The sequence below is a fragment of the Heterodontus francisci genome, chromosome 34 (assembly GCF_036365525.1).
Source record: "Heterodontus francisci isolate sHetFra1 chromosome 34, sHetFra1.hap1, whole genome shotgun sequence".
Taxonomy (NCBI): Eukaryota; Metazoa; Chordata; class Chondrichthyes; order Heterodontiformes; family Heterodontidae; genus Heterodontus; species Heterodontus francisci.
Window position 1 is genome coordinate 27,539,997 of NC_090404.1, and position 16,007 is coordinate 27,556,003.

General features: G+C 44.9%; 2 protein-coding genes across 2 annotated transcripts in view; both read right to left on the reverse strand.

The window, feature by feature from the left end:
* The window catches only part of LOC137348767 (zinc finger protein 850-like), a 546,053-nt gene that overhangs the window by 270,260 nt on the left and 259,786 nt on the right, over positions 1-16,007 (reverse strand). The window lies entirely within an intron of this gene.
* Positions 623-3,942, reverse strand: LOC137348435 (probable G-protein coupled receptor 139). The gene is made up of 2 exons (XM_068013746.1): positions 3,873-3,942; positions 623-1,536 (listed from the first exon to the last, which is right to left on the reverse strand). Exons 1-2 carry the CDS (start codon positions 3,940-3,942, stop codon positions 623-625), a joined length of 984 nt encoding a protein of 327 aa, XP_067869847.1.

A 16,007-nucleotide genomic window follows, 5' to 3' on the forward strand; every position in this document is an offset into this window, starting at 1 on the left:
GTTTCAAATTAAATCATGTAGTGTGACGCGACCTAAATATATAAAGGTGGCTGCACCTGTTTTTCCGGGACATCTCAGCTTCGAGGCTTGCTCCGTAGTCGTGGCCTCACGCATGCATGTTGTAGAATAAAGCTACTGTTTAACCTGACTTCTGAGTCCCTGGGTTGTGGTTCCTGCAACACACTCCCACATCTGTAAATTGGGAATGTGTGTCTCTAGTACAGGAAAGTCACCTGTCAGTGAATTGGGATGTTTGTCTCACTGGTACAAGAAGGCCACTTGTCCGTAAATTGAAATATTTGTCTTAATGGTGCAGGAAGTTCACCTGTCAGTAAATTGGGATGTTTGATCCCCTGTACAGGAAAATCATCTTCCATTGAATTGGGATGTTTGCCTTACTTTTCTACCAAGGTCACGGCCCCCACAGCACATCATAACACCTCTGAGACTACTGTATGATTCTTATATTTACACGTATATAGGCGGTGATTATCTTACAGAGGAGAAATAACAAGAATATATTTTCATTCTGATTTATCACTGTTTATGAAAAAAAAAGTATTGTTGTTTCCCAGATTGTTAACAAGTGAGATCAATTATTATTTTATAAGGCAGAATTAATTTATTCTTTTCTCTGTATAATTAATTTTACAATTAGATTAAATGGATATTTGATCAAATTCTTAACCTCAACTCTGAACTTTCTCTGAATCGCTGCATAAATAAACGTGTTGGTGCAAGAACTCAGAAGTTGAAGCATATTTCCAGTTTCTTGGAGAATAAATTTTGGATCATTGAAGCTTTTGATGTTGTAATCATTTGTGATGCGTACATGTAAGAACTGTACAACATACGTCAACCACAAAAGCATGAAGCTCCCTGTTATGGTAAAGAGTAAAATGATGGACTTTCTCCGGCTCTCCATCTCTGGATCACTCTGATTCTCTCCATTGCTGTGGATGCGGAGTCTCCTACGGCCTCTGCTGGCCACTAGGATATGTCTGACCGTCAGAGAATTGAACAACAAAATCAGGAGAAATGGGGTACATGGGGTCAAAATACTGTCGAACCAGTCAAATGCTGTCCATATGGGTGAAGTATAACGGATATCCTTTAGTCGGCAATACCACGGTACATTGTCAATTATGTAAATTGGCTCATGTATAAAATACCAGGGAATATTGCTTAAACAGCCCAGCACACAGACCGTTCCTATAACGATGGTCGCCGTTTTCTCAGTGCAATATTTTGTTTTCAGCTTCTGACAACAAATGGAGACAAATCGATCAAAGGTGAAAGTGACTGTTAGCCAGACAGACCAGACTCTGGCTACATAAGTTAGCGTAATGCTGACACTGCAGACGGGAGTAATGGACAAGAAACTCCCTGGGAAATAAATTCCGCTGATCCGGTTTATTACCACGGAGGTAATAATGACCAGGAGATCCGTCACCGCCATGGACACCAGATACCGAGTTATACATCTGGAGAGACCACATCTTCCTCGGGAGAGAATCACAATCGCCATTAAGTTAACTGTTGGAGAGAGAGAGACGGGGATGGGGGGGAGTGAGGGGGTGTCGGGGTGAGAGAGAGAGAGAGAGAGAAAGAATAGACGTTACAGAATAAAGCCCCAGAAAATTATTACATTGGCCGGTATTATATGGTGTTCACAACTTTGACACTTGAAGTGATGGCAGCTGATATATGCATTGGAATATAACAGGGCGGAGGTTTTAGTAAACTGAAATGCATTTTAAATCACAGGAAAACAAAATCCATTGAATAAATGTGGAAAATACAGATATGTTAAAAAATATTTGATTGTATAATGATGAGGAAAATAAATCAGTATGCAGCACATAACGATGATCAATAATTTAAAAAATCGTGCAAACAACACTGTAACAAATGGAATAAAAATGAAATGAAATGAAACTCCAAGATTGTGAAGCCTGTTATCGATGTAACAATCTGAATAGTTTCTCAATATATCATAACAGCTTCACATTGACAAATCCAGCAGCCAGTTTTTATGAGCCAGGCACCACAAACAGCAGTGCAGCCATTAACCAGTTAGCTCAGGAATTGGGGCATTGCTTGAAAAATAAGATTCTCCAGAGTACCAGGAGATCTGCTGGACCGTCTATAAATCTGATACAATCCTAAACTAATCCCAATTAGCGAACGAAGGTGTACATACCTGCCTCCTGGATGAACCACAAGTAGCACTACCCGCAATGTAGCAATCCGTCAATACTTCCCAGTCAAACTGAGCTATGCATTATGCTTGTTGAGTGGGGTGTAAAACCAATAGCAATCAGACTAAGAGGACACGGTGTTGCTAACTGAACTAAAATCACAAAACTGGAAATAATTGCATGGCATTCAACAGAACGGCGCCTGAAAGGACATCCAGGCTCACTGGAGAAATGGCAAAAGGAACTGCAGTGCAGACCGGGGCAGGAAAATGTCCAGGCTACGTTCAGATTTGGCCTTCCAAATGAATAATTGATTAAAAGTGAAACGGTTCATTTGTTGTCATACAGATAGTTTCAGCCTGCGCCCCGGGTTAGAAAAAAAAAGATTTGAAATTGCAATCATCAAGGACTGGGACTGGTGCGAGGAGCAGAACAATATTTTTGGATGAGAGGAGTTTGCAGCAGAGAAAGCTGGAACTGGTCGTTTTGAGAAAGGTGAGAGATAAACCAAACGGCGAGGAGCAGGTGCCAGGCAAGATGGATTATTAATGAATCCAGTCACTTAATTCAATGTTCTGAAGTATTAATAACACGTGAGGTATAATTATATTCAATAACTTACTCCTAAACCAGTCACAGTTTAGTTACTTATTAAATCAATTCACCAATTTATGCATTTGTCAGCATCAATAATGCAGGAATTCTGAAGTAGAAGTTGATAATTTATTCATATTTTATTCAAAACAGTTAGAGAGTGGGCCATTTGTTAAATTCAGAGAACATCAATCACATTCTGGAATATAAGTCAGCCATTTCATTTTTATTTAATCTGGTGGGGAAAAAATTGAATCCAATAAAAAATCACAACTTCATCCAATTACCACAACTATGTCTGTCAATTGTTCCCCCTTTATGTTCTCATGATGTGTTCTATTCTGAGAAGGACAGATGATGACTGTCATCATCCTTATCTTCCATTTACAATATCTGAAATATCTTTAGTTAAAGGGTGGGATTGACTTTGAACAGATGAGGAAGGTTGCTGCACTTTACACAGTATAACATCTGTTGGAGGACTTTGTTCGTTTCGCACCCAATTCAATCAGATCATGGATGATCTCTATTTTACCTTTGGTTCCAGAGTTTTAATCTCTTGTCTACCAATAATCTATAAATCTGAGTTTACATTTTCAATTGACGCAGCTCAATATCTCTAAAGGAGGAAACAGTACATGATTTCCAGTATCGTTGCATGAAGATGTGTTTCCTGGCTTAGCTATGAATGATCTCGCTTAAAAATCCTTGTTATGGACACCATTACCAAGGGAAATAGATTGCTCCTATCTAACCTGTCAGATCCTCTAACCACTTCAAACACCACAACTGACCACATTGTAATCATCTATACGCAAGGATTACAAGTCCGACTTATTCAGTATGCTCTCATAATTTAACCATCGAAGTTTCAATATCATTCTAATGAATCTACGCTGAACCACCTCTAAAGCCAATATATCCTTCCTGAAGTACAGTGCTCAGAACTGAATGCATTGCTCTAGGAGAAATCTAACCAGAGCATTATACAACTATTGCATAACTTGCACCCTTTGTATACCATCACCTTTGAGATACATTCAACTGAAGAGTGAATAACTTGTTGTCATACTTTACCTGGGACAGCGATAGCTGCAAGAGTAGTGTAGTAAATGGCATATACCAGCCCTGTGGGCGGGGCGTGCATTTTCTTTGAAAAGTAACAACGTCTATTTGAGATTTCACATACATCCTGTTCAACTTCAGATGATCCCGTCTTATACCTGATATTAACCCCCTGAGATGCAATGAGATAGCAATTACCATTAATGTTAATTACAGTCACTGAGCAAAAAATAGATTACATCATCATTAATTCTAGTTACAGTCATTGAACAAACAAGTTACTGTTGTCAATATTTTTTTTTGCTGTTGCAATAGAATGAACAAAGGTGCATTTTACAAAGTTTTTAAGTGAAACTTTCCTCCCTTTTGTAGAGGAGACGTCTTGCACTTACCCACTCCAATCCTACATCAAAATGATTGATTCTTAAATATCCACTGAAATGGCTGGGCAATGCAATAAGTTATATCAAACAGCTAGAAATGAACAAAACAATAAAACCGGATGGACAATTGGTCTGCGACTTAGGCAGAGAATTTGGAGACGGAAAAGATACACACAGCCAAGTCCACCCTGCAGGTTCCTCCACACCAACATATGGAAACGTGTGTCAAAGTTAGAACAAATGCCTCACAGACTAGTCAAGCAGCAGCCTGATATTATCATGTGCTCAGTATCTTACCTTAATGTTAATGTGTCTCAGTCTTCCATCACCATCCCTGAGTATTTCCTGCCCTACTGGTGTGACAGACAGACCAGAGATCGGGCCAAAGTAACATAGCTCTGAGGAAAGGTGTGGCTCTGGGAGTCCTCAATGTTGACGCTGTGTATCATGGTATTTCATGGCTTCAGCTCAAATTTGGGAAGGAAACCTCCTGATGATTACTATCTACAGCTTATCTCAGCTGATGATGTGGTGTTCCTCCATATTGAACACCACTTTGAAGATGCAATCAGGATTTTTTTTTAAAAGGCATAGAGTATACCCTTCAAAGTATTTCATGGAGAGTGGTTTGTTACCACCGCCACTGACAGAGATGGCCGAGTCCTGGTGGGTATATCTGCCAGACTGGTCCTGTGGCAGGTGTTGAGAGAACCAACTCGAGTGCATAACCTACTTGACCTGGTCCACACCAATCTATCTGTCACAGCTGCATCTGTGCTAGATAATATTGGTAGGAATGATCACTCCAAAATGCTTATGGAGACCAATTCTGTCTTCACATTGAATATACCCTCCATCGCATCGTATGACATTAGCAGTGTGCTTAGTGGGTTAGATTAAAAATGTATCTGCAGTCCAAAACTGGAAGTCCAAGTTGTATTGTGGCCATGAACATCAGCAGCAGAATTATATTCAACCAGAATCTGCAGCTTCATGACCTGTCATATCTGCTCACTCTTCCATCATCATCAAGCTAAACAATGAATCTTGATGCAATGAGAAGTGTGGAAAATCAATTCGATAGTATCATCATGTGCAAGTGAAAATAAGGTGCCAGACCTCTGAATCGACAGCAAGGGTCTGCATCCATATGAATATGAGAATGCATGAACAAGAAAAGCCATTCAACCCCTCTATCCTTTTCCACCATTCAATTAGATCGGGGTCTATATATATATAAACTTTATTTGTTCCATATGCCTTAATAATTTCACTGAACAAATACCTATAAAAGTTTAGAAATTTTCAATTCGCGTGCGCGTATGAAGAAGTATTTCCAGAAATCACACCTAAATGGCCTGGTTCTTAATTGAAGCTTGTGCACCCTTGTTCTGGACTCGTCCAGAGGAAAGAGTTTATCTCCATCCGGTTTATCTCTTGCCAAATCTTTTAATAAGCTTAATTGCCTCTCCTATACTCATGACTAGTCTATGCAAACTGTCCTCAAAATGCATTGATTTCAATCCAGGTATAGTCTGGTGAATCCCAAAGGAAGAAAAAATGCATTTATCTTGTACTTTCACAATGACAGAATATCCCAAGGAGCTTTACCACCAATTAAGTATTTTTTGAACTTTAGTCGCTATAGTAATGAAGGAAACACGGCAGCCAATTTAATAACAGCAAACTCCCACAAGTAGCAATGCAAAAATGATCAGATAATCTGCTTTTGTGATGTTGCTTGAGGGATAAACATTGGCAGATCATGGCGATAGCTCCGCTACTCTTCTTTGAAGTAGTGTCATGGGATATTTTATGCCCACCTGAGATAGCATATTGATGTCTCAGTTTAACATCATATCAGAAAAATGGCACTTCCCTGTCACTGGACTAGTAGCCCAAAGGCCCAGGCTAGTGCTTTGGGGACATGCTTTGAATCCCACCACGACAGATGTTGAAATTTGAATTCAATTGATAAATCTGGAATTAAAAAAGCTGGTCTAAATGGTGACCATGAAACCATTGTCAACTGTTGTAAAGACCAATCTGGTTCACTAATGTCCTTTAAGGAAGGAAATCTGCCGTCCTTACCTGGTCCGGCTTACACGTGACTCCAGATCCACCGCAATGAGGTTGACTCTTACATACCCTCTGAGATGGCATAGCAAGCCATCAAGGGCAATTAGGGATGGGTAATTAATGCTGGCCTAGCTAGCAACGCCCACATCCCATGAACGAATGAAAAAGAAGAACTGCACTGGAATGTCAGAATTTATATTGTGCTCAAGTCCTGGAGTGGGAATTCAACCCACAACTTTCTGACTCAGAGACGAGAATTCTGCCCTCTGAGACACTTAATGTGCATAGCACCCTTTTCAAGGCCAAGGTGGAGCAACACCAGGCATACCTAAAAATAATGTGCCACCTTGGTGAAGCTACAACACGTTTATGCTAAACAGTGGAAGCAGCATATGATAGTCAGAACAAAGCGATCCCATAATCACCGCATCAGATCAAGGCTCTGCTTTCCTGTTACATCCAGACTTGAATGATGGTGGACAATTAAACAACTGACCAAAGGAAAAGAGTCCTCACTGTTGGGGTGCCTATTACGTCAATGCAAAACATAAGGCTGAAACATTTGCAACGATATCCAACTAGGATTAACGAGTGGATGATCCACTGGGCCTCCTCCTGAAATCTCAAGCATCACAGATACAGTCTTCAGACAATTCATGTTACTCCACGTAATATCATGAAAAGGCTGAAGGCACAAAGATTATGGACGCTGACAACATCCCGGCTGTAGTACTGAAGACATGTGCTCCAGAACTAGCCGCACCTCCGGTACAGCTACAATACTGGCATCTACCCGGCAACGTGCAAAATTTCCCAGGTATGTCATGCTACAAAACGCAGGAAAAATCCAATCTGGCGTGATACCAACGCATCAGTATATTTTCAATCATCAGTAAAGTGATGGAAGGTCGAGTGGACAGTGTTATCAAGTGGCACTTATGCAGCAAATACCTGCTCCTATTTTCTATATTTCTGCTCACTGATGCTCAGTTTGGGCTCCACTAGGGCAACTCATCTCCAGACATTATTACAGCGTTGGTCCAAATATGGACATAAGAGCTGAATTGCAGAAATTAGGTGGGCCCTGACATTATGGCAGCATTTGATCGAATGTGGTATCAGGAATCCCTAGCAAATTTGAAGTCAATTGAAATCGGAGAGAAAAATCTGCACTGCTTGGAGTTATACTTAGCACAAAGGAAGATGGTTGTGGTTGTTGGAGGCCAAACAACACAGCTCAAGGTCACCGCTGCAGGAGTTCTGCAGGGTAATGTCTTAGACCCAAACATCTTCTGATGAAGGGTCACTGATCTGAAATGTTAACTCTGCTTCTCTCCACAGCTGCTGCCGGACATGCTGAGTATTTCCAGCATTTCTTGTTTTATTACTGGTTATGCCAAGCAGGTTGGTAGGCAGAGCTCATGAAATTTTTGCCCTGCTTCCTGAAGAGGCTTCTCCAGATTATGAGATGGCAAAAAATGCTATTCTCGCTGCGGATGAGTTAGCTGCTGACACTTACTGTCAGAAGTTTGGGAATTTACAGATATTGGCTAGGAAGACATATGTGGAATTTGAGAGGGTGAAGCAAATTAATTTTGACCATTGGATACGGGCCTTAAGGATGGAAACCACATATGAGAACATTCGAGGGTTGATTCTCGGAGAGGAATTTAAAAATTCTATTGCTTCAGTAGTGGGAAGTCATGTAGATAACCTGAAAGTTTTGAAAGCAATGCAAGCAGTGAAAATTGCTGATGATTTTGAGCTTGTGAATAAATCAAAATCTTTTCTCTGTCAACCCATAAATTCGAGAAGTATAGAAAGTAGGAGAGTGAAAGAAAGGCAAGTAGCCCGGGACAAGATGGAACTGCTGGGAATTCACCAGGATCATCCCCTCAGGTCAGAAAGAAAGGTGCTAAGGGTAGAAGTGAGGTTCTCAAGATGAAGTGTCATCATTGCCACAAACGGGTCATCATCTTTCAGAATGCTGGCAATTGCGAGGTAAACCCATAGGACTTGTTGGGGTATGCAAAGCTAATGTAGAGGAAAAGACTCGGACTGAGTCTATAGCAGACTAGGCTATAGCTTTAACGGCAGCTGTGAAACCTTTACAGCTCTAGCCAGTGGAAAAGCCCCTGGGAAGGATGGCATTACCCCTGAAATCATCAAGAGTGCCAAGCCTGCTATACTTTCAGCACTGCACGAACTGCTTTGCCTGTGCTGGGACGAGGGTGCAGTACCACAGGACATGCGTGATGCCAATATCATCACCCTCTATAAGAACAAGGGTGACCACGGTGACTGCAACAACTACCGTGGAATCTCCCTGCTCAGCATAGTGGGAAAAGTCTTCGCTCGTGTCGCCTTAAACAGGCTCCAGAAGCTGGCTGAGCGTGTCTATCCTGAGGCACAGTGTGGCTTTCGAGCAAAGAGATCCACCATCGACATGCTGTTCTCCCTTCACCAGCTACAGGAGAAATGCCATGAACAACAGATGTCCCTCTACATTGCTTTCATTGATCTCACCATAGCCTTTGACCTTGTCAGCAGACGTGGTCTCTTCAGACTACTAGAAAAGATTGGATGCCAACCAAAGCTGCTAAGTATCATCACCTCATTCCATGACAATATGAAAGGCACAATTCAGCATAGTGGTGCCTCATCAGACCCCTTTCCAATCCTGAGTGGCATGAAACAGGGCTGTGTTCTGGTACCTACACTGTTTGGGATCTTCTTCTCCCTGCTGCTCTCACATGCGTTCAAGTCTTCAGAAGAAGGAATTTTCCTCCACACAAGATCAGCTGGCAGGTTGTTCAACCTTGCCCGTCTAAAAGTGAAGACCAAAGTACGGAAAGTCCTCATCAGGGAACTCCGCTTTGCTGATGATGCTGCATTAACATCTCACACTGCAGAGTGTCTGCAGAGACTCATCGACAGGTTTGCGGCTGCCTGCAATGAATTTGGCCTAACCATCAGCCTCAAGAAAATGAACATCATGGGACAGGATGTCAGAAATGCCCCATCCATCAATATCGGCGACCACACTCTGGAAGTGGTTCAAGAGTTCAACTACCTAGGCTCAACTATCACCAGTAACCTGTCTCTCGATGCAGAATTAAACAAGTGCATGGGAAAGGCTTCCTCTGCTATGTCCAGACTAGCCAAGAGAGTGTGGGAAAATGGCGCACTGACACAGAACACAAAAGTCCAAGTGTATCAAGCCTGTGTCCTCAGTACCTTACTCTACTGCAGCGAGGCCTGGACAATGTATGTCAGCCAAGAGCAATGTCTCAATTCATTCCATCTTTGCTGCCTCCGGAGAATCCTTGGCTTGAGGTGGCAGGACCGTATCTCCAACACAGAAGTCCTCGAGGCGGCCAACATCCCCAGCATATACACCCTACTAAGCCAGCGGCACCTGGGATGGCTTGGCCATGTGAGCCACATGGAAGATGGCAGGATCCCCAAGGACTCATTGTACAGCGAGCTCGTCACTGGTACCAAACCTACCGGCCGTCCATGTCTCCACTTTAAAGACGTCTGCAAACGCAACATGAAGTCCTGTGACATTGATCACAAGTCGTGGGAGTCAGTTGCCAGCAATCGCCAGAGCTGGCGGGCAACCATAAAGGCGGGTCTAAAGCGTGGCGAGTCGAAGAAACTTAGCAGTTAGCAGGAAAAAAGACAGAAGCGGAAGGAGAGAGCCAACTGTGTAACAGCCCCGACAACCAATTTTATCTGCAGCACCTGTGGAAGAGTCTGTCACTCTAGAATTGGCCTTGATAGCCACTCCAGGCGCTGCTTCACAAACCATTGACCACTTCCAGGCGCTTACCCATTGTCTTTCGAGACAAGGAGGCCAAAGAGAGAGAAAACCTTTACAGAAACTAAAGCGAGTGTTGAGCTTGAAATTAAGATGTTATAATGATTTTTTGTCAAAAGGAAAAGTAACTCCATATCTTTTAAGTGAGGCAGGAAAACCTATTATTACACTCAGGGATACAAAATCAACCCAAACACTCTTGCTGGGGAAAGATAGAACGTTTCCACCAGAGAACGCCTTGAACACTATAGTTTTAGTTAATGGAATTGGCAGGGAGTACATACCCATACCTTTATATGAAGTATGCCGAGAGCGTGACTTAATATCTGGGATCGTAACTGTGGACGTTTTCCACAGTTTGCCAGTAAAGGGAATTGGTATATTCTGAGGAAATGATTTGGCCTGATCAAAAGTAACAGTTTCTCCTATAATTACAGAGGAACCAAGTGAAGGAAGGGAAACTGAGGAATAACAGGCTCCGGGAATAGTTCCTGCATGTGTAGTCACCTGAGCAATGGCGAAACAGGATCCATTGTTGGAGGTAGAAGTGGCACTATAAACGGATAACCGAGTATCTGAAACCTTATTTGGGATTTAGATAATCCAAATGAGACATTTAACGGATCTTCTATTATTGCAGCACAGCATGCTGATCCAGAGATCTACTGAATAGCACAGATGGCTCTGACAGAAGGCAAGGTAAAAGGATTTCCAGGAGAATATTATGTAGCAAACAGTGTGTTGAGGAGGAAATGGAGACCACCTCATAGACCTGTGGATGAAGACTAGGTTCTATCAACTTGTTTTTCAGCATGTACTAGATGTCTGCTTTTACTTGGGCCTGTTTGTCCAGATTTAAGTGGTAAGGATTTTTTTAAAGGAACGGTTCCCCTATATCCACATCATGTGTGACTAAAGTTGTACATCCCGGCTTTTCCCTACAACATCTTTTAAATATTTTGAAAAGCCTGGATAGGTCTTCACATTGTGTTGCAAAAGCATGTCGTCAGATTTTACTAGCCATTTTGTATTCTCTAATCTGATAGCTGGAGGTTCAATCTGAGAATTGACTCGGCCTCCTTCTCCCTCATCCTCAGTATCCTTCCCCTTCTCAACAGTCCCGATTACCTGACATACCTGTACTGGCTCATTCTCCTCCCTGTGATAACATTGCTTATACTGATAGCTTTTATTTGAAGTAACTGAGTGGAGTTAAAGGAGAAGTTGTTCAACGTGAGAACAAGTTCAGCAGGCGAAGGAGAGTGGTGGTAGATGAGAACTGGTTGGTCTTCGATCAAGAAAGAAAGGAGAGTTCCCAAATCATCCTGGTGCCGGATGGAAGGGTGGAGATCTCGGGTATCCATGGTGTAAAGGAAAGGGTTTGGGCCAGGAAACTGGAAACTTCCAGAATTATAGTGGGAATCAAAACGTCGTGGATGGAAATGGGAAGAGAATGAATTGGACGTTTTCCCAGTACATGCAAGCATGCTGAACAGGACCAGTCAATACAGAAAGTAACAGTGAGGAACTGGTCCTGTGCAAACTGAATATAACTGTGTCGACCTAGCTATGATCACATTGAATGAAAATTTACTGAACTGGTGCTGTCCACACTAAGTATAAAAACAGAATACCGATTGTGCAATCTTTTTTCTTTTTTCTTTTCTTTTGGGCCTCCTTATCTTGAGAGACAATGGATACGCGCCTGGAGGTGGTCAGTGGTTTGTGAAGCAGCGCCTGGAGTGGCTATAAAGGCCAATTCTGGAGTGACAGGCTCTTCCACAGGTGCTGCAGAGAAATTTGTTTGTTGGGGCTGTTGCACAGTTGGCTCTCCCCTTGCGCCTCTGTCTTTTTTCCTGCCAACTACTAAGTCTCTTCGACTCGCCACAATTTAGCCCTGTCTTTATGGCTGCCCGCCAGCTCTGGCGAATGCTGGCAACTGACTCCCACGACTTGTGATCAATGTCACACGATTTCATGTCGCGTTTGCAGACGTCTTTATAACGGAGACATGGACGGCCGGTGGGTCTGATACCAGTGGCGAGCTCGCTGTACAATGTGTCTTTGGGGATCCTGCCATCTTCCATGCGGCTCACATGGCCAAGCCATCTCAAGCGCCGCTGACTCAGTAGTGTGTATAAGCTGGGGATGTTGGCCGCTTCAAGGACTTCTGTGTTGGAGATATAGTCCTGCCACCTGATGCCAAGTATTCTCCGAAGGCAGCGAAGATGGAATGAATTGAGACGTCGCTCTTGGCTGGCATACGTTGTCCAGGCCTCGCTGCCGTAGAGCAAGGTACTGAGGACACAGGCCTGATACACTCGGACTTTTGTGTTCCGTGTCAGTGCGCCATTTTCCCACACTCTCTTGGCCAGTCTGAACATAGCAGTGGAAGCCTTACCCATGCGCTTGTTGATTTCTGCATCTAGAGACAGGTTACTGGTGATAGTTGAGCCTAGGTAGGTGAACTCTTGAACCACTTCCAGAGCGTGGTCGCCAATATTGATGGATGGAGCATTTCTGACATCCTGCCCCATGATGTTCGTTTTCTTGAGGCTGATGGTTAGGCCAAATTCATTGCAGGCAGACGCAAACCTGTCGATGAGACTCTGCAGGCATTCTTCAGTGTGAGATGTTAAAGCAGCATCGTCAGCAAAGAGGAGTTCTCTGATGAGGACTTTCCGTACTTTGGACTTCGCTCTTAGACGGGCAAGGTTGAACAACCTGCCCCCTGATCTTGTGTGGAGGAAAATTCCTTCTTCAGAGGATTTGAACGCATGTGAAAGCAGCAGGGAGAAGAAAATCCCAAAAAGTGTGGGTGCGAGAACACAGCCCTGTTTCACACCACTCAGGATAGGAAAGGGCTCTGATGAGGAGCCACCATGTTGAATTGTGCCTTTCATATTGTCATGGAATGAGGTGATGATACTTAGTAGCTTTGGTGGACATCCGATCTTTTCTAGTAGTCTGAAGAGACCACGTCTGCTGACGAGGTCAAAGGCTTTGGTGAGATCAATGAAAGCAATGTAGAGGGGCATCTGTTGTTCACAGCATTTCTCCTGTATCTGACGAAGGGAGAACAGCATGTCAATAGTCGATCTCTCTGCACGAAAGCCACACTGTGCCTCAGGGTAGACGCGCTCGGCCAGCTTCTGGAGCCTGTTCAGAGCGACTCGAGCAAAGACTTTCCCCACTATGCTGAGCAGGGAGATTCCACGGTAGTTGTTGCAGTCACCGCGGTCACCTTTGTTTTTATAGAGAGTGATGATGTTGGCATCGCGCATGTCCTGGGGTACTGCTCCCTCGTCCCAGCACAGGCATAGCAGTTCATGTAGTGCTGAGAGTATAGCAGGCTTGGCACTCTTGATTATTTCAGGGGTAATGCTGTCCTTCCCAGGGGCTTTTCCGCTGGCTAGGGAATCAATGGCATCACTGAGTTCCGATTTGGTTGGCTGTATGTCCAGCTCATCCATGACTGGTAGAGGCTGGGCTGCATTGAGGGCAGTCTCAGTGACAGCATTCTCCCTGGAGTACAGTTCTAGGTAGTGCTCAACCCAGCGGTCCATCTGTTTGCGTTGGTCAGTGATTATGTCCCCCGATTTATATTTGAGGGGGGTGATCTTCTTGATGGTTGGCCCAAGAGCTCTCTTCATGCCATCATACATTCCTCTGATGTTTCCGGTGTCTGAGGCCAGCTGAATATGACTGCATAGGTGTTGCCAGTAGTCGTTTGCGCAACGCCTAGCTGTTCTTTGTGCAGTACTTCTGGCTGCTTTAAGTGCTGCGGATGTTAAATCGCTGGGGGCTTTCTTGTAGTTCAAAAGTGCAATGCGCTTAGCGGCTATGACAGGTTCCAGCTCTTCATTATGAGATTGAAACCAGTCTGCATTTCTCTTCGCACTTTTGCCGTAGGTGGTCAAAGCTGACTCATAGATGGCGTCTCTGATGTGGGCCCACTTGGTCTCAGCATCCCCTGTGGGAGTGTTTTGAAGGGCTGTTACAAGTGAATTTAGAAATTTTTGTAACAGCTGTGGGTGAGAAATTCTGCTCGTGTTGATGCGCGGGTGGCCCTTCTGCTTGGAATGATGCAACTTCTTTGGTCTGAGTCTAACCTTGCTGCACACCAGGGAGTGGTCGGTGTCGCAGTCCGCACTGTGGAAGCTGCGTGTGATTTGAACACTGTTTAAGGCGGCTCGCCTTGTGACAATGAGGTCTAGCTGGTGCCAACGACGTGATCTTGGGTGCCTCCATGAAACCTGGTGACAGGGTTTAGTGTGAAAGAACGAGTTGGTGATGCAGAGGTTATGATAGGTACACAACTCAAGCAGTCTCTGCCCGTTCTCATTCATCCTTCCAACGCCATAGCGCCCAAGGCAGGAGGGCCATGAGTCATGGTCGGCCCCAACCCTGGCATTAAAGTCCCCCAGCAGGAATAGGTGTTCGGTGTTGGGGATGCTGCTAATGATGTTATGGAGTTGTTCATAGAACTGGTCTTTAGCTTCAGGTGCGGAACAGAGTGTTGGAGCATAGATGCTGAGTAGGTGTACTGGACCAGAGGTGGTGAGCAGTCGGATGGACAGTATGCGTTCCGAGCCATTTGAGGGAGGCTCTATCATGCTGAGCAAGGAGTTTCTGATGGCGAAGCCCACTCCATGCTGTCTTGGTTCTTCAGGATCCCTGCCCTGCCAGAAGAAGGTGTAGTCTTGCTCTGCTAGAGAGCGACTCGCGGGGAGGCGAGTCTCCTGAAGTGCTGCAATGTCCACATTGAGTCTACTGAGCTCGTTGTTAATGATGGCGGTCTTCCGAGAATCGTTGATTTGTGTAAGGTCTTCCGACAGGCCAGGACACATAGTTCTGACGTTCCAGCTTGCAAAGCGAAGGGCTGGTACCTTCTTTCCTTTTTTCATGTTGTTTGGTGCGGTGTATCAGTCCACCTTTCGGGCAATGACCTTGAGCTCCAAGCACCCATTGAAGCAGGCAGACTGTGGCGGGACAGAACCTTATTGACCGGGGGCTGCCCGGTTTGAGGCGGGCGGTAGCTGTCCAGTGAGGTGCAATGACCTCTCCCACCGACAAAGGCAACCCGTGGCGCCCAGTTTCTACGCCAATTTATCTGGACTTATAACCCGTAACTGCTGCCTTCCGTGTTGTTTCAGTCGCTGTGAGGCAACTATGGAGTGACCTCTCCATGGCGCATGCCTGGGCAAATTTATGGAGGTTGAGAGTTGCCCAGTCGTCAAAACCCCCCTCTCGGCCTTTCTGGTGGGGTCCAAAGGAGTGCAGGACACGACGTTTGGCACCAGTATGGCTGCAGGAACTGCCGGAAACATGCCAAAGGTGACACATGACCGCCTACGGGGTTCCGCTCCGGATTTTCTGTTAGGGTTTACTCCCTTAGCCTTGGTCTCTCCTGAGACGCCCACAAGGCAGTGGGGTTGTTGGGGCCCCTACACAGGTGTAGGATGGTGCCGGTGGGAGGAGGGGATGCAAGGGGGAGGGGTAGAGGGAGGGGGTGGGGGGGGGTGCAGGGGAAGGGGGTGCGGGGTGAAGATGGTGCGAGGGGGGGGCGGGCTGGGACGGGGTTGTGAGGGGGTGAGCTGAGAGGGTGGAGCAGGGAAGGGGACGGGGGTGGGGGGGGTGGAAGGGGGGTAAAGGGGGGGGAGGGGGGGTGGAATCTGGTGCAGGTAATAAGCCATTTCCTCAGTGCCCACCATCGACGTCCGGAAAGCTCATCCACGTCCTTCGGGAGGTGAAGCATCATTTGGCAGACTTAGAGGTGATTACATTTGCTAAGGGTTTTTTTTTTGCAGTGGTTTAAATAAAGGCATGCAGCATTGCCGACAGTGCGCTGCAGATGCTCTC